General features: G+C 36.7%; 1 protein-coding gene and 1 long non-coding RNA gene across 3 annotated transcripts in view; one reads left to right on the top strand and one right to left on the bottom strand.

Annotated features, from left to right (window-relative positions):
• YTHDC2 (YTH N6-methyladenosine RNA binding protein C2) overlaps positions 1-23085 on the top strand; it is a 53647-nt gene extending 30562 nt beyond the window's left edge. The window contains exons 17-31 of one of the 2 annotated variants that reach the window (XM_072416081.1): positions 802-882; positions 1872-1954; positions 2075-2180; positions 2271-2390; positions 4596-4868; positions 5255-5381; positions 5469-5668; positions 7672-7864; positions 8569-8675; positions 10510-10799; positions 11526-11697; positions 12781-12984; positions 13612-13770; positions 14565-14660; positions 19880-23085. In XM_072416081.1, the coding sequence (XP_072272182.1) occupies positions 802-882; positions 1872-1954; positions 2075-2180; positions 2271-2390; positions 4596-4868; positions 5255-5381; positions 5469-5668; positions 7672-7864; positions 8569-8675; positions 10510-10799; positions 11526-11697; positions 12781-12984; positions 13612-13770; positions 14565-14630 (2181 nt within the window). In that variant the 3' untranslated portion in view covers positions 14631-14660; positions 19880-23085. Of the gene's footprint in view, positions 1-801; positions 883-1871; positions 1955-2074; positions 2181-2270; positions 2391-4595; positions 4869-5254; positions 5382-5468; positions 5669-7671; positions 7865-8568; positions 8676-10509; positions 10800-11525; positions 11698-12780; positions 12985-13611; positions 13795-14564; positions 14661-19879 lie in introns of both variants that reach the window. The other variant, XM_072416080.1, reaches the window with a different exon arrangement.
• The window catches only part of LOC140334014 (uncharacterized), a 41124-nt gene continuing 29872 nt past the window's right edge, over positions 13711-24962 (bottom strand). Inside the window, exon 3 of the long non-coding RNA XR_011921458.1 lies at positions 13711-13842. This is a non-coding gene — a long non-coding RNA (uncharacterized lncRNA). The remainder of the gene's footprint in view (positions 13843-24962) is intronic.

Raw genomic sequence — 24962 nt, 5'->3', positions numbered from 1 at the left:
TATAGTTTATTTTCTAATTTACAAACTGAATGAGTCAGACGAGAGACTATGCTTCTGCTGTCCTGTTTAGTACAGTCCAGGAGGTAAATTGCAAGGAAACTATGTCTAGTGTCTCATCAGTATTAGTTTTTTTGGTGTCATGGGTGCCCATTGTGTTAAAGTGAAACTAATGTCTACTATAATGCCTTCCCCTTCGGTGGTGTGATGTCCATTAACTCCAGCTGGTGTTATCATATTCACCTGATCTTCTGGTTCATCATTTTTGGTCATCTTAATTGACTGACCCAGGATAAATTAACTCCTATGCTTTGTGAAAAAAAGGGACTTAATATAAATGGAATTAATAGTAATAATTTATATTTATAAATCGCCAACATATTACGCAGCGCTGTACATTAAATAGGAGTTGCAAATGACTGACAGAAATAATGACACAGGAGGAGAAAAAAATCCTAATGCTGAACATTTGTAGTTCTCATAACACCCTCATGATACACTCAAAGTTGCAAACTTTCCAAACTTTCGATGCATTAGCTCCTTCCTTCAGGTGAACTGTAGGATACCTGTTAAAGATTCCTAATGGATCTAGAAAGTTTACTTCTTTATTCATTTGAGTAAAATACTGAAGTGTAAACCTTAAACTCCAAACTTTGCCACTGAATAGGCAAACCTGGCACAAAAATCTACTAACAAACACATTATAAAAAACAGAAACATATTAACCAAGACGTATTAATTTCCTTTTAAAAGAAACTGTTTTTGCCCAGACAAGGTTAGCTAATCAGCGGCTTTTTTTTACAGATACTTTCTACTAATATAGCAGAAACCAGTATCACTGTCAATGATGTTGTGTTTGTCATAGACTCAGGCAAAGTGAAGGAGGTAAGTTAACCAAAATGCAGTCTTTGATGTTCTGTTTGTGAAAGAGCTTATTTTATGACAATGTATGAAATAATAATTTGTGTGTTGAATGGTAGCACCTTTTTGTTTTTTTTCCCTTGCACCTATTATTAGACTTTCACCCCATGTAGATGAAAACAACTTTTCATAGTTCCCTAGAAGAGCTGTGATTTAATGAGAATGCAAAAATTACAAGTGGCTATAATCCTTAAATACCCAATAGATTTTTAGAGTCTGCACACAAGCACAATACAATAATCTTTATAATTGTTTTTAAGCATCAAGCAATGAAAAATCCTAAGCATATATTAAATGCAATGTCATAATTCACATCTGATTTCTTTAGCATGTCCTGGGACAGAGGAAGGGCCTCTAAGGAGAAGGACGCAGATCTGTGGATGGTGACAGGGGAGTGCCTTTGTCGCATCCCCTGTAGCCAGAAAGCAAACCTTTGGTCTGACCCTGCCCCCACAGCTGAAGCCTTTTCTTTTGTGTAGTGAAAAAGGTAGAATTTCTGTTGTAGAGGTGGTGCACAGTGAAGCAAACTTCTACCTGTCTAGAATACACAAGGTTATGGGTTCAAGTCTGTGCCTTACTGAAAAGTTTATGATTTGGTGCAGTTTTATGTTACAAAATTTTAGTGAAAATCAACATTTCCCCTTTCCTGCATTTACTGGTCCTGATTTTACAAGGATTAGTGGTGGATGACTGACACAGCATATAGGGGTTTTCAAATAATTAAATAAGCAGATTTAAATGTAATAAAGTTAAAAGATTATAGCCCAGTTTTGAACCCATATATACTCATATATATTCATATGAGTCAGTACCACAACCATTAGACCTGAGGAGATCACAGTGTACAGCATGAATGCAGAATTCTATCCATTATAAAACTAGATTTAAGCTTTGTTCTAGGCTGAATGAGTTGCTGTTCATGCATGCACAGATTGTGTGTTTGTTTCTTGCAGAAATCCTTTGATGCTCTAAACCATGTCACAATGCTAAAGATGGTTTGGATTTCTAAAGCTAGTGCTATTCAAAGGAAAGGAAGGTATTACCTTTATTTTTCATTTCTGTCTTCAAATTAAAGCAAAATTAGATACAAGAGTTATTGTTCTTGTCGTATTAGTTTGCCTATATGTTATGCAACATTTCTTCCTTTTTTTTCCAGAGCTGGTCGCTGCAGACCTGGAATCTGTTTCCGCCTGTACAGCAAGCTTCGTTTTCAAAATATGTTAGAGTTTCAGACACCAGAACTATTGCGAATGCCACTTCATGTACGTCTGTGTTGTTGATAATAACTAGTAAAAAGAAGACATCAAAATTTTTCAGGATACTTTTAACATAAAATGTTATTCCTTCAACAGGAGCTTTGCTTGCATACAAAGTTATTAGCCCCTATTAATTGTCCAGTTGCTGATTTTCTAATGAAGGCCCCGGAGCCACCACCAGCCTTAGTTGTACGAAATGCTGTTCAGATGCTAAAGGTAAGCATTAGCACAATATTCAAAGATATCTCTTATTGCATGTTTGCTTTAATAACCTTATTGCATGTTTGCTTATAACTTATTTTGCCTTACCACTGCAATGCCAGTTTAACCTTTCCATTTATGAAAACATAAGTTTACTCAGCCCTAACCTGCTCCACCACCTGATGGTGGAATCTAGTATTGCATCACACAGACTTTTCTCTATATTTCATTCTGTTTTCATGAACATACTACAAGTGTTAGACTGCTAGAAATTGAAAATATTGCATATCTCACTGTATATCTAAAAAACCTCACATTTTCAACTTGGACTTATGAATGATATTAGCCCAGTTTTACTGATCCATTGGGTTTTACTTTTGTTTAAACCTCCTAAACTTTCAAACTCCCTTGTCCAGTCCTCTGGGCTTCCCAGGGCCATGACAGTGAAGACATTCTTGTGTAAGTGAGAATAGATATCTAATATTAAGTCTGATGTTAATGTTTATGTGAGATATTTTCCATTCTCTGGCTCACCCTGGAGTCCTAGGGGTTCCTAGTTACATCTTACTAGTCCCATTCTTTTTATTGCATTTTTTTATAATAATTGTATAAATACAATGGATGTAAGGAACTGATTTTAACTGTCCAGCAACTTATATCAACTAATATGTATATTTTGTTGGATTAACTTATTTTTAAACCACAGTTTTTCTTGGAGCACCTACCTAGAAAGGGATCTTTTGTTATTAAGAATGAGTATTTTGGGCAGTTCATTGCACTGATGTTCATTTTGAATGGCAAACTAGTGTATCTGCATCTGAAAAGAGTCTGCTTTTAATAGTACAACCCCTCATCAATCCGCATTATATATCAAATCAGAAACCTATGAAGATGATTGCCTAAGAAAAACAAGCAACTTTTTACACTAACAGATGATTTGGGGCTGTAGGAAAGATAGCAATCATTACCCCTACAGTAAATACAAAGGTACATTGATACTTTTCTTGTTTTATCAATCTAAATAGGTTTATTGGATAGTAATCTTGCCACAGAGCAAAGAGCATGAAACCACTTCTTTAGGAAAATCACATCAACTCGGTGACATGTCCAGCAAACTGTTTAGTTCTTAATCTGAAATTTTATGGTGGAAAAAAAATTACATGAAAGATTTCATCCTGCAAAGCTAATCTATCATAAATATTGTTTTTATAAGTCCATATCTCAATACTACGTATTGAGTTGGGTTTTCTTCGGTCGAGTAGATATTTCACTCATTGTTTTTGTCCGCTTTTTACAGGGTAAAGTGTAAAGTATTTTAAGTTGGGTATTTATTGCCAGCCACCGATAGATGTCACTGTTTAGTCATTTAAAATCCGTAACAAACTCGTGTCTTGTGTTTCCAGTGGCGGAAGTTTGTTGGATATGCATTGCAGGAAAACACATAAGTTACCTGAATACAGGCCAAGATTCTTTTTCTAAAAGCATTGTGAGGTTAAAATAAAACATTTTTGCTAACACTCGAGTATATAATTTATTTATTTATTTTAAAGATAGAATGTTTAGCTACTTAACAAGGGGTTCCAAGAGTTATTGGGAAGGAGGTGGATCCTTTTATTTTTACGTTTTTAGCTCTTTATTAGAATTTGAAAGAGGCTTTTTTAGTGAAATAGTGGCTGATATTTCCTATATATGTAGTGATAAGTGCTCCATAAATTAGTGGTAAGTCTGCACTTCTAAGTCCCTCTGCATTTAGAAAGGCTGTATGTTGGGAAAACATTTATACCGTACAACAGTGGTCCCTAACCTTTTGTAGCTCCCGAACTACTAATCCCACGGACTCCGGACTGCGCATGCGCAGGGAGCAGTGTGTCACTTAAAGGGGAAGAAACTGCCCCCAGAGTCATGTCCTAATGCCAGAACTGGCCACTCTCCCATCTAAGGTCTGAGCCTGCGATGGGAAAGTGGGTGGATTGTGTTCAGAGACACAACCCGCACACCACCCTGAGCCTGGGATGCGTACTGGAGACATGGTTCGCAGCCCTGGCTGGTGCGCCTTCTTCCCCTGACCCTGCGAGTGGGCTACAGACTGGGGGTTGGGGACTCCTGCTGTACAACATCATGTTTGATAACATGTTAAGACTAAGTATTTTAAATTTCACAAATAAGTTTTCCAGTGCATAATGATTTGGTTAAATATGCCAGTTGTCGTTTATCCTATAGACAGTTGATGCAATGGACACATGGGAAGATTTGACAGAACTTGGCTATCATTTGGCTGATTTGCCAGTAGAACCTCATCTTGGCAAAATGGTGCTATGTGCCGTGGTGCTGAAGTGCTTAGACCCCATCCTCACTATTGCCTGCACTTTAGCATATCGAGATCCATTTGTCTTACCAACACAAGCTGTCCATAAACGTGCTGCCATGTTGTGCCGAAAAAAACTAATTGCGGACACATTCAGTGATCATATGGCTTTACTTAGGGCATTTCAGGTAAGATAAATTTTTAAAAAAATGTATAATAGGACAAACTCGTTAAAGGCTTGTTAACTTTGTTGTGCTGTAGATATACTGGTAGCTCACTCACATTTCTAATTATTACTTTATGTTATTGCACATTATCGGATTCTGTACTTTTAAACAATTGAAGTCAAGATGAAAGTAGAAATCATAGGACCATTTCTGCAAGTCATCTACAGTCTTCATATTGTGTAGTGTTTTTTGTTATTTATTTTGTAATGGTTGCTTATAATGGGGGTAATGCAATGTGACCATATTTCAGTTAATTATTTCCATTCTATAGTAAATGAACAAAATAATATCTTCTGGTTTGATATACTTGTTGGAGTATCTAATAATATCTAAATAATATCTTGCAGGCCTGGCAAAAAGCACGTAGTGATGGGTGGGAACGAGCATTCTGTGAGAAGAATTTCCTGTCTCAGGCTACCATGGAAATTATTATTGGAATGAGAACACAGCTGTTAGGGCAACTCAGGGCTTCAGGTAAGTGTCAGACACAGTACATAGAACATAGAAATCGAGTATTTAGTTACCTTGTATGCCACTTAATAAGACTGTGCTTCTGTTCAGGGTTTGTCAGGGCTCGTGGAGCAGGAGACATCAGAGATGTAAATACAAACTCCGAGAACTGGGCAGTAGTAAAGGCTGCTCTAGTGGCGGGGATGTACCCAAACCTTATACATGTAGACAGAAAGGATATGGTGCTTAATGGACCAACGGAAAAACGTGTGCGCTTTCATCCTACTTCAGTTCTCAGTCAGTATAAAAAGGTAAACTCTGTCATGCAAATGGACAGTTTCATTATATGCTTAACCTTTTATTGTATTTCATACACAAATACACTGGCACTTAGCTGTTTAATTTGTATTACAGGCAAACCACTAAATCAATATGTAACATACAAAAAAAGGAGCTGTTTTTCCTGCTGATTGATTTGTATTTCTGTCCATCTAATTCTGATATTTACACAGTTGTGCCTCTTAGCCCAGTATGGTAAAATAGGAGGCCTAATTTTTCTGTGGTGCAGTTCAGTATCATTTTTGTCCTTTCTACACAAACTCTGTGGCTGGACAGTGAAAGTATAAGCAGCAGACTGATGAGATCATCTGATACTCTGTTCAATATTTTCTCTCCCCCCTATTAGCACATTTCATTCACTGCAGTACAGTTGAGTAGCTACTTGTTCTGCTACTTTTTCCCCAGTCTGAGCTTTGCTGTAGAGAGTCTGCAAGAACCGATACAAAGCCAAATTCAGGCCTTTACACAGCTTGCAATAAAAATACATGGAAGTATATTTTAATGATTGCAATATTGCATTCATTTAGTTACGTTTACATCTACTTAGAATTAAGGTTTACATTATTTGTGCTTTTTGATAAAATACAAGGGTTGCCATTTCTGACCTCCCTCTGGTAATGCCAGCCTCTTGGCTATTATACTGTATGTATTAGTGACTCAAGTTATGAGGCCAGAGTGACAACATGCCAGCTCAGCAATTAGAATTCTCAGTATAAGTAGTTTATAGTGAAACTCTTTATTACTAGAAAAAGCTTTCCTTTAAAGAACAAGTTAGGTCAGTTTGTGAACTGCTGAAGGTATCAAGGAAACCCTGCAAAAGTGTTAAAATTACACCATGCTTACTTTACCATAAATATTTCATTTAACTTCCTATTCAGATTTCAGCTGATTGGTGGCTGTAGGAACTTACATACTAATGCATCAGATTTTATGTCAGAGGAGTGTGCAGTAGAGATATTGTAGAGCTAGAACCTAAAATATGCAGAGCAATGCACTACAGCAGTGCTAGCATGCATAATAAATTGACTCCCTGTGTTAGAAGCCTTTGTACTTAGTATGCCCAGCCTTTATAAAGCTTTGTCCTGGACTGTGACTGTACAGTGTCTGAAGATAAAGTGTTACTCCATAGCTATAATAGATAATACATGTTATCTATCATACTCTTGTGCTACTAAAATATACAGATCAATGGACCCAGTGTTAATTCTTACAATTGCTAAGAGTTGTTTTATCAAATCAAGAAGAGGTAAAAATCAATTATACACTGTACACACTAATAAATATTCCAATTGGCTCTTTCACTCCCTTCCCTGAACCTGTTACCATATCTGCAGTCCGGAATTATTGGCATTTGCCACTTGCCTTGTCTAACACCTTCTTTTATATATCGGTTTTTGAGTATCTTTGCTACAGCATGCTACATTGTTTTCGGGGCACTGCCTTTTAATGCATAAATAAAGTCAAACAATATTTTTGATTAACAAGTCAATGAAAAACTTCAATTTGATCACAAATCTGTTAGATCAATATTTGGGCATAATGTTGATTGTAAAATTGCCTAATCTGCTTGAAGTTTTTTTTCTTTTCTTTTTGTTTTATCAATTGGTTAACTAGTGTTTGAAATTAAGCTATGTTAGCAAATGTTTTCAATCCTGAACCAGATCCATCCCAGGTTTGCTGGATCACCCAGGTTCACCGATGAAAGTGTATCTTCTCCAGCCCTGGAGAGCTTGATAAAATCAGGCCCTATGTTACAACTGATAGTTTGATAAGATGTAATGGTAAGTGTTATTTTTGATTGCTTTAAGTCTATTGTACTATCAATAAAAAAGAAGACATTTGTTAGTGTATGCCTAGAATAATGCCTGCATTGTGTATTATGTTAAAAAGGAGATTATATGCCAAGAAGAATTTCTACTTTGTTATAGAGTACAATGTACTCTCAACTTTAGCCCCTTATTGTTTCTTTCTTCAGGTCCCCTCCGGGAATTCTCAGGCAGCAGCAGTACAACCTCTGCCTACAGACTGGCTGATATACGATGAAATGACTCGGGCACATCGAATTGCAAACATTAGATGTTGTACAGTGGTTACACCAGTGACCGTAGCCATTTTTGCAGGACCTTCTCGGCTGCCAGGCGATGCCTTGCAAGAATCTTCAGTCCATGGTAAGATGTTCAGTGTAAATTGTGTGGAGGCAGGAGGGGAGGGGGAGATCATTTTCACACTTAGGTTGTGTGTGTTTGTGTTGGATAAATATAATTTTTTTTACCTTGCATTTAATATGTTATTTGAAAAATCTTAACAGAATAGTAGAATTTCTAATACAGATACTTAGGGACATATTTTTAATGGAGAGCATATATTACTATCAACATATCATCTGTTTTACACTACCTTCACTGCCAACACTCTGGCCTACCTCTTTGATGTATTTTCTTGTGATGCTTCACAAAACAATATAATTGAATTGAATTCATGACTGAAGGAGAGCATGTCTTTTGAGCAAAGAAAGCTCTGCAATTGAGCAAAAAACAATTATAATATTTTAAAAGCAATCGGATATTTTAAATGTTTGTCTACAACATTGGAAAGTCTATACATTTAAAACCACCATGGTAGAATTGTTATGCTCCATGATATATTCCAAAAAGCTGTAAGAAGTGTTTTTTGTACAGATGGAAATAAATGATACATTGCAGCAGAATTCAGTTTGTCATGTCTTATGTTAGAAATACATATCTTTTAGTTATGTCACATATTTGACATTAAAGATGACTGGGAATTCATATATTATTATTGCTATCTGTAAATTAATTAGCTATGATTTAAAATAAACTAGCCTTTAATTTGTGTATTGCGGCAAATGTAGATGATTCACCGAATGACAGCAGTGACAGTGAGACAGAGGACCGGTCTACGGCTATATTGGCAACTCTTAAGCTGGATGAGTGGTTAAAGTTTAAGATACACTCTGAGGTAATAGTGTTTCCAAGCATGATTATATGAGTCTGTTTTACAGCAACAAGTTTTATTTGAAAGTAAGTCAACAATGTATACAACAGGTATGTTCAAGACAAAGCCCAAACCACAGGTCTGACAGTAAACCATGGTTGTGCATTATAGAATACATCAAAAGAAAGAATCATTTTACACTAACCTTTAACCTTACTTTGATATTGTCTGTTTTAAAGTAGGTGTCCAGCCTAACTTAATTATATATAGGGCCTGTTCCACTGAGGTTTTTTTTTTTTTTTTCATGCGGAATTTGCATGGACATGTCTATAGTCTATAAAAATGTCAAGTCAATAAAAATGCATATCTCACTAAAAGTACATCCAAAGCAGGTCGGATACACATGTCAATAAATTCTAAATGATCTCAGGAGCATATTAAACTGATTACAATCTCTTAGTTTGACCTATGCTCTTAGTTTGATGTGTTACATCTTAGATTATACTCAATATATATGCTTTATAATGATGAAGTACACAGCAATCCTTGAACTCATGCTTAATATGTGCCCCATTCATTCCAGTAGAAAGCTGGTACATTGTGTATACATGTGGAGTGGGAACTTTACACTTTTCCAATAATGTATGTTTACACTGCACACATTTTGCTTATTTAAAAGATATTCAATGAAATATGCATTTGATTCAGTGAAAATTTTTATTACAAAATTATTATTATTATTTTAATTCAAAATATAAACGTAATGGTATTGCTACCTACTGTGTTTATTATATAGGAGTAATTTCATAGAAATAGTTGCACTGGAATTCAAACTATAATTTTCTTGGCTTCTGACTGCTGTCTGTAAAGAGAACAGAAAATGGAATGTTTACATTGTGAGCTAAGTTTAAAAAAATGTAAATCCAAATCTACTTTGGATACAGTCCATATGTATACCTGGTAATACTTTATTTATTGCTGTGTGTGTCTTTCTGGGAAGGTCCTTTTCATGTCCTGTCCCAGAGACACAACAGGAAATGAGAGGACATTTACTCAACGTGAGGGAAATATCCATCTTAGACAGTTGTCACAAGATGTTACGAATTTATTGTATTTTTTTACTTCTTGGTCAGCAACTTTACAACTTGGTCAGCAACTACAACTTTAAGATTTTGGATTTTTCATCACCTTTCTCAATGATAGCCAGCAGCATTGGAACACACATCAATGATAAGGTGTAACACAACACAACGTGTAACAGGCCAGCACACCCAAAAAAGGTTTTACCTATAAATACACTTTAGAAAGTAGAAACTTACATTGATTTTGTATTGTGTTTTAAAAAAACCAAAACATTAAAGGGACCTAGCCAGCACAGGATCACTCATGCGGAATTACATACTTTGTAAAACAAGAATCATTATACTTGCCTTCCCAGTGGCCCATTTGTGACAATACCCATCTTTCTGGATTAAATACGAAAGAGGCTGTGTTTCATCACACTGACTGCCACAAAGGTATGTGTAGTGACTTTTTTTTTGTATTCCTATGTTAACAGGGTCAATTTAGAGCAAAACTCAAGTTTTTTTTTGTTTTTAAATAGCCGTGCATGTTGTAAAATGAAAAGCAGCTGCAATACTCACCTTGTCTCCAACAGTTTTCACTTACGAAACTGCCCCATCACTGGTCTCCTTTAGACTTAAATGATGGCTAGTGTCATTCTTTTAGTTCACTCCAGTCCATAAAGATTTGGGGTAGAATGGTGGTTACAAAAGCTTTCTGTAAATATTCGTGAAATTAAAAACAAAAGTAATGCTACACTTTTTGTTTCACCACATTTCCATTTTTTTTTTGCTAGGCTGCTGCTCTCTTGTTACAACTGCGCCAGAAATGGCACAGCTTGTTTCTGAGGAGAATGCGGTTACCTTCAAAACCGTTGTCACAAACAGATGAGGCTACCATCCGAGCAGTGATTGCTGTGCTGAGCACTGAAGAACAGGCTGCAGGTTTACATCAACCCTCTGGAATAGGACAGAGACCAAGGCCAGTATCTTCTGAAGAGTTTTCTGTGTCACCTTCCTGGAGGAACAGTAATAGCCAGAAGAGCTCTGAGCATGTCCTTTCTGATGACTTCTCTTATCTGGACAGGTATTATTCCTGCTTCAAGATTACAGTATCTGTGTCCGTGCTGAACCCAGAACATTTTTTAGGTTGGGTGGCGAGATTGTAGGCGGGTGGTGGCCCCTTTATTGTGACCCAGCCCTTTGTGGTGCACCCAGCTAAAAGGCGAAACTGGTCCTCTCAGACAGCAAGTTTGTACCCCAGGAGAGCATAGGCTCAGTTCCCTGTGGATTACTTGTTGGGTTTATGGGACAAGAATCCATACTCCCTGCACTGGGGTTGTTCTGGAGATCATTCTGACAGTAAAAAAACCTTTTGGTAAAGGTTACCAATTTATTTTATACTGCCATTCTCAAGGGGAACAAAGTTTCCATTATATTTTTATCTTTAGCAAATCTGCCTTCTGTGTTTTTAAAGAGCAACTCTGTTTTTTCATGTTTGTAGCAGATGGTGTACCTCCAGAGGGGTAAAAAAAGAGTTAGGTACTATGGGGGCCCTACTGCTAATATCTTCAAAAGCTGCTATGAAGACAGTATTTTATTTAGCCGGCTGGATCTGTACACTTTTATAATACAGTAGATACACCTTATCTGGCAACATGTGTTGCCTGTAGCCACCTATCGCCGTCCAGGCATCGATTTTCCCAGTGCAGGTTTAAATATGACAGCCTCTTCTTACTGTTTTTTTTTTTCATTCTGTTTGGTATTGTTAAGTGTTGCAGCCACAATCATCTTCCTTTTTTATGTATTGCAGAGAAAGTGCGATGCCTTCTGCCCCACAATTAACACAGGGTAAAAATAAAGAAAGGACTGGTTTACACCCAAAATACCCAGAAGATAAATCAGATCAGATGTTCGGCAAGTTACCTGATGGCATTAGCTGCACCAGTCCCTGTACAAGCCTATGCTTATCTGCTTCTGTCAAGGTAAGGATCTGAAATGCTGCATATGGCACTGCATGAACTATATTTAAGCCAAGACCCCTAAATCACTGAAATAAACAGTCTTTCTTTCATAGAGAACAGGGGGGATGTTAAAACCAAAAAAAGATTGATTTAAAATATCAAAATGTCAGCAAGGAAAACGTGCAGATACGATGCAAATTTAATTAAATTAGGGGTAAAAATAAAAAAATGGTGAAAGAACATCTTGGATAATGTAGGAGATTTTTTATCTCCTTTATATTTATTGGATAATGTAGGAGATTTCTATCAGTTTTATACTTACCTTGTTCCTCACGCCACTTGCAACTAGCCAATGCTTCACTGACTGATGCTTCTCAATGTGGACAGGCCTTCAGCTTCCTCCCATACAGTGCAGGACTGTTGGTCTAGAATTGCACAAACTACATCAGAGACCTGTACTTGGTCCAGCTGCAAAAAGATTGGGGGGTGAAGTTGCATAACCCAAAAGGTGTAAAATGTTTGTTCTCCTGCAATTAAGCTTTAAATTAAAAGGTAGAAGGATAAGGTAATATTTTCAGAGCACAGGAAGGGTCAACTTTAGGAGTTGTGTGAAATTCAGGTTATAATCTTTATCAGGGAATTCATCCTGTTTAATTGGTAACTGGGGAAAGTGGGACTTCCCCTTAATATTCTTTCCTGGCGATGGGAATCCAGGACAGAAAGTGGGGACTAGTTTCTACAGTGAGGACACATACCTGAAACCTGAAAACCTGAACCAGCAAAATGTTTGCTGTAACCATTTCAACCAAGAATAGTAATTTAATGGAAAATTGACAGTGACTAATTTCCCTGTCACTATTCATGTAGGGTAACATGAAACTTGAAACAAAGTGAAAAATCACAGACTAACGTAAAGCCGTGCCTATAAACTACAATGTGGAATTAGTGTTATATAAAAGTTATGAGGATGATTTATTATTATAAACATTCAGAACTGGGAACTTTCCAAAAAGCAAAACTCTTTATAATGCTGCTTTTCCAGGCATAGTTTATGCCAGTACATGATCATACCTATAATTTTTATTATTCTATAATGTGTTTTAGTCTTCAAAGTCTCCTTCACCGCATCCAAATTCATCAGTGCGCTACTTTATATTGAAGAGCAGTAATCAAAGAAACCTTGAGATCTCACAGCAGAAGGGAATCTGGTCCACCACCCCAAGTAATGAGCGCAAGTTAAACAGAGCCTTCTGGGAGAGCAGCAAAGTTTATCTGGTGTTTTCTGTTCAGGGATCTGGACATTTTCAGGTTGGTAAATGAATTGGGAAATGTCCAAAGGCATGGACAGCCAATATTGCTTGTATAAAATTATTGCAAATGCCTTTCCTTATTAATGTTGTGTTAACATACACCAAATGATTTAGACCAGCAAACTTTCAAATCATCCTCACTTACAGAGGTGCCTGTGCCATGTGGTGTTGTTTATTTGAGGTTGCATTTACCTAATTTAAGGTCCTCTAAGGACCAGATTTTTTGGTATGTCCTGATATGCATAACCTTGGAATTAAAAAGGTGTACTTTTTCAGGTGACTATATACTATTCGAAGTTCATGTTTGCACGTTTTCTGTATTTTTTAATTCTTGATGTTTTACACTTTAACTACAGCCAAACATCAATATAGTACATGCCCTAGACTGCCATACTGTATAGGAAATGTTGCTATATAGTCTATAGAGGCAAAGGCAGCATTTAGCGCTATTCGGAGCATGTTAAAATGACACCTTTGTAAAATGCAGTGGGGTTAGTCAAAGAACCACTTACACATTTGATCTCTTATTTTTGCTTTTAACAAACTTGCCATGCACAAACAACACCTTTATAATTGGGTATCTCACTGCATTGATTTGTCTTCTAAATATTTTATTTACTTGCAGGGGTTTGCAAAAATGCTTTCAGAGATTGGTCGAGAGAAAAGCCAGGACTGGGGGTCCACAAGTCTTGGGGGAGTCTTTAAGGTGGAATGGATTAGAAAGGAGAACTTGCCCTTTCAGTATGCCCATCACTTGCTGAACCCATGGAATGACAACAAAAAGGTGCAGATAAGTCGTGATGGACAGGTAATTTTCATTCTTTGTTCGCAGTTATTGGACACAATAGATTGATGTCTGGAAGACAAAAGCATGTCAGCTGTCATATATATATGAGATGTATATAACTTTAAAAAAGGTTCCATAACGCAGTGCAGGGTGCCTGAATAGCTAGTTTGCAGGTACTGAGCGCTCTCTTAAGCGGGGGAGGAAAAAGTCTGAAGTGTCAAAGGACGTTTCTGGCTTTCAAAAGGTACAAACTTAAACAGGGTTTGTACGTTGCACAGGTGACTTGTACTGATGGCTCATAGTGCCTTTGATAAAGAGAACATGTTAATGTCAATTTGCCTAAGTTAACCTGAATTCAGCCTCGCTTTAATGTGAAGATGCTTTATTCCTTGCACAGCATAGTTCTTTTTTCAATGATATTTGAACCTAAACCTGGTATTGTCAGGTGGTTCTGTGTGCTAAATCATAATCATTAACAGGTTTAGGTTCAAAGAATTTACTTGTGTCACCAGTATAATTTTTGGGATGACTGGAATCAAAAGAGGATAACAAAATATATATGTAAGAACTTGCATAAATATGGTTCAAGTGAGAACATGTGCCCCTCCTATTACATCAAATTTCAATAGATAAATCTGGCATATTGGGCTTCATCCTAAAGCATATTTTTTTTTGTGTTCAAAAGTATTCCCTTGTGTGTAACATTTGCTGTTTACTTATTCCTTGGCTTTTCAAGCAGTAAATAATTAAAGCCTAATTATTTTTCTTGCTACATGTATTATATTTTCTAGGAGCTGGAGCCTCAAGTAGGGGAACAGTTGTTGCTGCTTTGGGACAGATATACTTTGGAAGACTGAAGTTTTTTTGCACCAATAGCCAAACCTCAGGTACCATATTATATAATGTGTCTATAGTAATTGTGTACACAAAACATATTTAAATGAGCTTAAAAATGTATTTTGTTATTTAGAAAATACCTATATATTTGCTAAGATTTTTTTTATAGATTCATAGAATTATTTACCAAAGCTAACACAACAGGAAAAGGATCTTAATTCAGAAAAAGTTACAGTTTTTGCAGATGAGTTTATGAACTTGACATTTGAAAATTTCAAATTTTCAAGTCACATGGCTTAAATAAAGATCCTCTTTTGTTACCACTTAGTGATTTCAACCTAAAGTGTGATGTTGTATATTTCATATAGTTACATAATCTATCTCTAGTGTTGAATGATTGTAAGAGAAATATATTTGTAGGTAAGCCTTTCCAGACAGTGATTTTCTTTAATTTCATTTGTGTTGACAGATCTCCACCTGTAGTAAAGATAGATGGAAATAAGAGAAACTGTAAAAGATGGAGATAAGAGAAACTGTAAAATTTCTTTACTTTGCTGCTCTCTTAAGCAAAAAGAGGTCAGCCCTGGCAGTCTACATATTATGTACAATACAGAGTTCCTTTAAAGATGTATTAAATTATATCACACTTTAAAAATACACAAAAACGTAATGAACAAAAAAACTGAAAATTCAGAAATAAACCACATCACATATTTGGAGCTTGATTCTGGTAGAGATTCACAGAATTTATATAATATATAGGGCACCAAGATATATATAGTCCACTACATGTATGTTCATCAAAAGTTACACAAAATAGCTTTTCTCAAACATTGCAGACAGTTATTAGATAGAATAGTAGGCGTAACTGTTATAATCCCACCATCATCACTAGAAAAAAGTAGGTAGATAAACAGTGCCGGGTGGGGTAAAAGTGTAGCTGGGTCGTAAAAAGTGGGCGGGGCTAAATACAGCAAATTTAGAGCCCCCAGTTGTTTAGGTATCCAGTATCCCCCTATAAGTATGTCAGTGTTCTACATACCCCCTATACTTTGTTCCAACTTTCTAATGCCTGGCTTGTGAGGAAACAATTTTTCCATTTTTTTGTATTATGTCCTAACAGTCCACTGCTGTGTATTTTAATCCAACTGCCTAGTATTCCATGTTTTATTAGTGTAATCCCTTGTAGTAGTGTAATATTGTGATCAATGTGGCTTAACAAATTAGGTTTAGTTCACATTAGCAGTAAAAAAATGCCCCTTCTGAGTGACAACTTGGCAGCTGCTGGGCACCTGGAATTGGTAACAGAGGCGGTAAGTGCTGGGCTTTCCATGCCTAGCAGTTTTTCAAGCAGCATTGGTTCCTGGCAAGAGGTAAGTGGGTGGTAAACGCAGCAAATGCAACCTTACTGCCAATGTGAATTCAGCCTGACTTAAGATGTCACCTCCTAGCGCTATACCTAGGTATTACAAAGAGCATTATGCATGCAATCGCAGATGGGGGCAGGACAACCAGTGCCCTCCTCATCACTGCTAAAAACAAAAACTTCCTGTGAAATTTATCCACCCGCAGTATGACAGATCTGTGTGTAAAGTCTGCTTGTCAGATTCTGCAGCCTAACAACTCTGGGTTGTAGATACCTAAAATTTTTAGGGTACACAGGGGACTCTCATAGCTACTAATAACCATCATTTTATTTTTTATTGCAGGAATTTCAAAATTTGGGGTTCACGAGTTTAAAAACTTATGGAAATTGAACATTTGGGTTGCTGTTTTATAAAAAAAAAGTGCACCTAGAAGCCCAAAATGGAAAATGCAAATTAAGGACCCCCAGGGCAACTGACATAGCAAGAAGCATTGGGCTGGGGCCCCCTAAATATTTTACCTTCCTTTCACCAAACTATAATTGTAATACTATGCTGCCCTTTCTGCTTCTGTTCTTTGAAACCCAATTTATCTGGAATGGGGAGGTGCAGGAAACTGAAAATGTAGGTGCAAGTGGGGGACAGATGTATAAACCCCTAAAATTTCATTAGCATGGCATCATTAGAACATAAAAAACCTCTGCCCATCAAACTGTCCGCTTCCCTACCTTGAACCCTAATGTTGGGCCACGCATAGGCAGAGAGGCCGCTGGTTTATAAAAGCGAGTGATGTTGGGAATTGTAGTAGCGGCGGCCCAGCTGCAATTTATGTTTAGGATTTCTTTGGGGGCCAAAAAAAAAGGACGTTGAGGGTCAGATTTGGCCTCCGGGCCAGAGTTTGACAGCCCTGGTTTAGGAGATATGAAGGTTTATACACAGGGAGCTGTAAGGCTGAGGAATGTGTCATGTAGCATTTAAACACACACACTGCTCTGATGACGTCATTACACACGTCCACTGGGCGGAGACATTGTTTACACAATGTTTTCCTTTTTTCCCCAAAAGACTCGGCGCAGCTATGAGATGGGGGAGGGACAGCCTGTGTCTCGATCTCTTCATAGCTGTGCTGTGCTCTTCTCACTCCGCTTGGCTCTAATCCGCAATCAGCTCTTTGTCAGAGAAGAACGGAGCGAGCAGAGCAGCCTCTCTGGTGTCCGCTCAGAGCTGCTAAAAATGTGCCAAGCGGAAAAATCACTGCAGGTGGGCCAATAAAAAGGGCTGGGGATAAACTATGGATAAACAGCTGCACAGGGCAGCGAACGGGGCATTTTACACGTAGTGTCTAGCTTCTTGACTGACAGAGTGGAGTGATGGGAAAAGTTTTATTTTTATTTCTTGGAATACAGGAATTATACTTACCAACATTAGGAGGGGGAGATATCTGTACACATGTCCAGTTACAGATGGTTCTCCAGTCCTTGTAAGCATATATTATCTTTCTAATGTGCATGTGACCATAAGTATGTAGTACAGTTCTGAAGTTCTGGTGAATTTACCACCTATTTCTGGTGACAACGTTGGAATTGTAACATTTATTTTGATTACTGTCTGTGAAGATTTTACATTTGTGAGAAACAACTATTTATGAACTTACATACAGGTATATCCTTGTGCCATATATAATTCCAATGAAATAATATACACATGAAATGCGTATAAGGGAGATGTTTTAGCTGCCAAAAAAATGTATTTCTGTCCACCCAATTCTGACATTTACAGTTTTACACCCCCTTCTGGCATGGCAGGGGACCTCATTACTGCAGTTATATAACCTTTGTGTCCTTCCCTCATCCTGGACAGTCCGGAAGAAGAAGCAAACTGATGAGCTCTCACTCTGTCACTCTGCTGTCTGGTATTAATAGCATGTGCTTTGTCTATATCTGAGCGCTTAAGGTATGCAAAGGTACACACACAAGTGGACTTTTTAACAAATACAGCTTTGCTGGCACATTCTTCATAAACCAGATGCCCCTGATAAAGCAATAAAAAGGTATATGTTGACTCATCAGTCAAATATAAAACATGTTGTTTATTCTTCACATAAATATTTACATTTGTCTACTAATGGGCTTTTTGAGTCATCAATATTTTTAATTTACATACATGGTTATTGGGATGATTGTTCACATGCCTCCAGCAGCTTCATAAACTGATTGAGCAGAAAAGTCAAATGAGGCTTGAAAAACTGAAGTTACAATTAATGTCAACAGGTCCCTGTCAGCCCATAATCCCAATATTACTTAGGGGCAGCAGGGAGCTGGGACGAGATTGGGCCAAGTATGACCATATCTTGTGACTAAAGCACTTTTGGAACTGGGTCACATTAACTATAGTTTTAAGGTACACAGTTCTGTGACCAGTAAAAGCTCCTTCTGGCAGGAAGCTGCAGATCCTGTACCTTGGCACTGTCACAGCACTATTGGCACAGTGTTTACAGGCTTTCATTAAGTAATTAATACAGGAACAGGGGTCTTGTTATTAGTATTGACATCTTCATATAGAACAGGAACCTTTGTCCAGACTGTCTTTAAAAGGCTTTACTCCTCAATTACAGTAATCATTGACAGCTTGAGACGACAGGAGCTACAATCTCTTGGGAGGAATGAAAGGATTTTCACGCAGCCTGTTCTCACTAATGATCTCTTTTTTTCCTTGTGCCATGGTGTTTATAGGTGTGAAAAATCAATGGATAGATGAGAATGCTGTGTCCTTAACCCCTGCAAGGCTTTACACTTATCTTCTTACCACATAATTTTTCTTGCTTTACTGTATTCAAGGGCTTATACTAATTACATTTATTGTTTATTTTGCATTATAGGACTGTCCTATAAAAGGAGAAATGTAATGGTATTTAAATCGTACTCCACAGAGCACTGAGATTAACTGATTTATTACCCTAAACTGTTGCTCATTTGTTACTGTGTATTATACTAGCTCTGCCATCCTGTAACTAGTTTAGAATTTTAACTACTGTATGATTGTAGATTTCATCTATAATGTTAGCTTACGGTACTGCAATTCTTCTGTAGGGTGAATGCACATGTGTAATTTTGAATTAGACTGAGTTTCCTTAATTTCTGTTTAGTTTGCTGCAGAGATAACATGTATAGTATAATATCAACCTTATTGCAAATAAACTCAGAATATTACATGGATGTTTAGGGTAAACACCAGAACATATGATATTGCACTGTTAAATGTCCATAGATCTGTCAATACATCTTATGGATATGTTTTTGCATTTTTGTTCTATATTTGTTTCCTATCTTTGTATAATTTGAAACCTTTCATAAACAGATTTTACACAAAAAAAAATAGATCCATAGTTCCTTATTTTTTTTTTTAGTGAATGCACAATGAGGACCTCAGTATGTAGGTCTTAATAAATGTTTACCTCAAATTCCAATGTGCCAGGATGGGCATTGAAGAGTGATTGTGTAGTAGTAGTGATTCAAGTGTCAAGTCTGACAAAGAATCCCAATCCACTTCAGCACTGTGACCTGCATTTTTAAAGCCCAGCTCCAGCTAAAATGTGTTTAGCTTTGACTAAAGTGCAGAAACATTTGTATTATTATTTATATATAAACTTTCCTATGGTGGCCCGAACAACAGCACAAGTGGCTCGGCAGAAAGCCTAAGATATTCTGTCTGTACAGAAATTGTTATCGAACAGTCCCCCAAAACAATGACTAAGATCATTTAGAACAACAATAACTGATAATTTGTACTTGTCTTGAGCTGAGTGCAGAAACCGTGAATGTAGGTACAATGAGAAATTATAGACTTAAAAGAAACCTAAAAAAAAATACTTTCTGTTGTAAAGAATCTTTTTTTTTTCCTAACAGGTTTTAAAGTCTTCAAGTACTGTGAATGCTCAGAACCACTTCTAATGTTTACCTCCCCCTGCAGATCAGAAATAATGACATCATAAGAAGAGCACTGTGAAAAAAAGTGCCCTGAATAAAGATAGGCAACTTGGGTACATTCAACTGGTCAAAATGGGGGAAATTCATGACAGTTGGGAATCCTGGATTCTTGTACTTGACAACTGTCCTGTATACAGTTCTACAGTTCATTTTATAAAGCAAATTGCACTGTTTAAATGTTCACTGATTGTCTTGTAGCTTTTCATTGTAAACCATATTTTATTTAAACTCAATAGATAGCAGGGACTTTTGGTTCTGTTAACTTACATATTTGCAGGATATTTACAGAAAAATGCCTCACTGACCTCAGTCTATTAACCAGATAAGTAAAACGTGATTACTCAGTTTTCATTTATACACTACTATACTTTTCTTGACAAATACCATTCATAGAACTCCAACTGTTAAATAAGTGACACATCACAGCACGCATTTACTTCTAGTATGGAATTAGGCAATGCCTGCAGTTCTAATATGAGGTACATTTATAAAACTTGTGCAGGTTCAGACAGCAAAACTGTAATGTTTCTGTGCATCATCATTTTGTTGGGGAGTTTTTTCCCCATAAAAAAACGAAAAGAAAAAAAAACAAAAAACAGCCAATCGAGCATTCCTTACTATTTTTTAGGGCAAACAGAAAATGCAGTTAGTGGTCATCAAGAATTGAAATTGAGAATGTATACATACTTAATTCACATGTGTTTACTAAATATAAATTATGTATGTTTAATAATTTTTGTTGTACAGTGCATTTTAGACCAATTTCTTTGTGGTCAATTTGCTTTTAACAGAGCTCTGAGACTTATACACAAATGTATATACTTTGCCACATGTCATACATTTGAAAAAATTGTTGTAGGACATTGAATGCTTGAGCAAGTCAGATTATTGTTTATACTTAATCTGCATGTGTGACTAACCCACAACAGATAGAAAATGCCTGAAAATGTGCACAGACACATTTGTAATGTTATTTTCTAACCCTTCTTATACTTTCCTGTAGAAGTGGAGAACTACTGTCTTTATTGCTACGTTGATAAAGGCAGAATTGTAGCACAGAGCCTCCTGGGATATGCACGTCACGCATCCCAGGAGGCTTCTGGCTGCTCCTTCTGCGCTTGCCTTATCTAGGGCATGCACAGAAGGTGTTTTTTTTCCCATATTGAGACAAAATGCCAATGTCACCCATACGCAGTGAGATCAGCACTCTTTTGCCCCCCAATGTATAGCAGGCTACATCACCCGACCTCACGCCGGCGCAGTGTGAGATCGGGAGATGTGGTCAGAAGAAGGCGGATTCTAGGACAGCATGGGACCCAAATGAGGACAGTGCTAGAGAAATTGGGGTCTCTGCAGAAGGAAAAATTAGTTTTTTGTTTTTGGTTTAGTTCCGCATTAAAGCTGTTTCCTGTCTTACTAGTATTACAATATCACATCTTTGAGCATTGTTGTATTAGGTTTTTCTATTAGCATTCTATAGGTTCTCTAAAGATAGACTATAGAGATTCTCATTTGTTAGTACAGTGTATCATCAGAACAGATTCAGGGCACAATCCAACATGTTGATCATTTAATATTTTGGTGTATGGGCACCCCATACTGGAATTGAAGTTTGCTTTATTAGCTTCAGCAAAGCTGCTTGACTTGTGCTGCAGGCTATCCAAACACTTACTTTTCACACTGCTCCTTTACAACCTGAAGCAATAAGTACAGGGCCTAGTTGCTGGTATAATCACTATAAACAAAGTTAGTATTAGTGTGCACTATGCTGCAAATGGGCAAAAAAAATAAAATAAAAAATAAATTGTTCTTTCTGATTTTATATCTGGTATGAAATAATGTACAAATGTTTTCGAGTTATCGTAGATAACAGTCTTGTTTCAGGTATCTTACAAATAGTAAAAATTTAGTATGTAGTAAAAATGTAGTAAATTACATTTTGTTACTGTAAAATTCATTCCATATATGAGTAATGCTGACTGGCAGCTCTTCTGCAGCCAGAAATTTTAGGTGCAATGATGATTTCCTTTTGCCTTTTCCTTTTCACATTAGCTTCTTTCTTGGTGACATGTCTCACTAGGACAGGAAGTAAAGAAAAATTTTTCCTGTGAAGACACTGGTAAAAATCTAGTTCTAACCTTAAAGGGTGATTTTTACAGAATTATAAGAATATGCCAAAATTCTAGGGAAATAATGGTGGAATTTAACAGCACTGATATCACTGCTACTTACAGAGGACCTTTAAGGCATTATGGGGGCAATAATGATTAGGCCAGTATACTGCCTGCAAAAAAATAATTTACCACAGACCTCCACACACTAAAAAAATACCAAAACCTAATAAAAAAACAGTATTTTGGTTTTGGATTGTTTTGCAGTTGAATTAAAAATGTTCAGGGTAATTAGGAAGGCCACACTAAAAAGTCAAACCTAGCCATTTTTAGCAATCCTTAGCACCACCTTTTTATAGTTAACCTTCATTTCCTGGGCTTCCTGATGCTGAGCTGTTAAAGTCTGGCCATTCACGATTTGCAAGAAAAAGTAATTCTGTTTTGCATTCATTCTGCAAACAGATCCTTCTATCACTTTGATGATTTTGTTTTTAGGACACAACTATTATCAGGCCAAATCTGTATCACTCACTCCAGAAGTGGTAATTCTCCAGGTCATTTAGAACCCCATCAACCTTGTGACAGGATTTTGAATGAAGGATGTACCAACATATTGAAGAGTAGTATCGAGAACATTTCTTTTTGAGGCAGTGTGTTTAGTGTCTATGCTGACCCTTAATATAACATCAGAATTCTTCACTTTTTAATTATTTAATGATTTGCTTTTTTATGGCAGACTGTGCCTCAATACAATATATTTTGCTGTCCTAGTCTGCCCTGTGCTTGTGTTCAGTTTTTATTATTTTTCCTTTCAGTGATGTGGCAAAATATAAATGGCACACACAGCCTTTGGAAGAGTTGCAAGGAACTTCCATGATTAAATTCCTGACAGTGCTCTGGGTGTGTTTTTAGATCTAAGTTTAGTACTCCAATGCTCTGTTCATTCCTGTTCCATTTTGTTATACATATTGCACTGTATCACTTGTTTACAATTGCAATAAATTATTAATCTGATTTATTTGGTCATTATTTAAAATATTTGTTTATAAACAATAATTATATGTTTATACCAGATTCCTGTTTAGCTAAACGCATGATACAGATAAAAGCATGCTGATACAGCATGGGACTGTGATGTTGCTTGAATGTTTGAGTTTTTAGCTGAACTAGACCTCAGGCCTATGTAGTAATTTACATTAAAGTTAGATTGAGTTTGGGCTTATTTTTTTTAACCAGAGGGTCATTTTACAAAGTGTAATCTTAGACATTCAATGTGGGTTGTCAAGTATTCTGTGATTTTAACAGATTGTGTTGTTGGTTGGACAGTCAATGGACTGTCAGCCTCAACATATGATCATATGAGATAAGCACCACACATTGGTTTACATCCCATACACTTAGGACTTGGGCTAACACATGCAAATTGTGCTGTCTACATCCTATAGGGACCACAATGCTGACCCATACAGCAAATAAAACCAAAGTGTTATTGGGCAGAAATCAGTTTGCTGATTGCATGCAATAGATTGTTTGTAAACCCATTTCCTTGTTCTCATACTGCCAACATTGAAAACAGTTCATGGGGGCTAAAGTGATGTGTAATCCCATCAACAGGGAAACAGAAAAACACATTTTGTCCTAATGACAACCACTCCATTTCTTGTATAGATCTCATCAAGGTTGGGACTCTCTGGGAAAGTGTCCAATAAAATAAAATTAATAAAACCTTCACTGTTGTACCTGTTCCATTTGACCTGCAATTTTTCTTCCTACATCACATCAACTTCAGTTGTAAATTGTACTGCAAATTGCTTCTCATCCATTTGGTGAAAACTCTCTCCCTTCTAAACTCAGGAATGTGTTGTTAATTGTGGAGTTCCTCTCATTTTTCTTACCTTCCTAAATAGCTAAAATTGTTCTACTTTGAGTGATTATGTCATATCGACTGTTTCTCTGGGAAATAGTTTATGTTAACTAGGTTTCTTTACTTTAAAATATTGTTTGCTGTTTATTTTTGTAATGCTTCTTTGGTTACACTTCAATAAAACTTTAAATGAAAAAAAAATATTGAAACCTGAAATATATTTGAGAGTGTCGGGAAGCCATTTGCAGGTATCACCAGGTAATCAACCCTCTCTTTCCACATACTGTACACCGATCATAGTTAGATCACTAGTTAATAACTAGTTGGCAGACATTGTACCACCCTATTTATAAAGCATGGGTCAACTCATGCAGTTAATTGTGTATACACTAAAAACCTAAACCATGAATGACAATAATACAATTCTTTACCTATTATAATCATACACAAATGCAAGATACAAATAGCAGAAAAGGTAAAATGAATGGAGCAGACTATATTCACTATGCTTTGCCTAATACTTGGCAACACCTACTTATAGACACCAGAATGGCCCTATTCCTGCTCATGAACTACAGTACCACCAGCAAATGTCCTCCCATTAGTATCTTTTGCTGACAACATTTTTCTGAATGTGTTGAGTGTAGTTAATCTTTATCCCATTCTTTTCTTCTACTTAAGCATGAAAAATGCTAAAAGACTCATTTTCACACATTTAATAGCTACACTTTCTGCAAGCCTTGAAACACATTCAATTTTGCTGAATGCAATAGTTGGCTTGTCACATTCCATGTGTTAGATGTGCCTTTCTACGGGATTCCCAAGGCAGAATATTAGAGACATACATAAGACATACATATTATTTCCTAGCTTAGTATATTTAATTCATGGAAGCATATGCACCACACTGTTATGAGAATCACAATAATTAACCTTCCTTAAGCTGTCATTAGAAACGTGAAAAAAAAAGTTACTGAAATAATTATTGTAATCTGGAATAACTGTAGGGGCCTTTCACATGACAGAG

The sequence above is a fragment of the Pyxicephalus adspersus genome, chromosome 6, assembly GCF_032062135.1.
Source record: "Pyxicephalus adspersus chromosome 6, UCB_Pads_2.0, whole genome shotgun sequence".
Lineage (NCBI taxonomy): Eukaryota > Metazoa > Chordata > Amphibia > Anura > Pyxicephalidae > Pyxicephalus > Pyxicephalus adspersus.
Note: the sequence above shows the minus strand (reverse complement) of the source record. Positions and strands in the feature narration are given on the sequence as shown.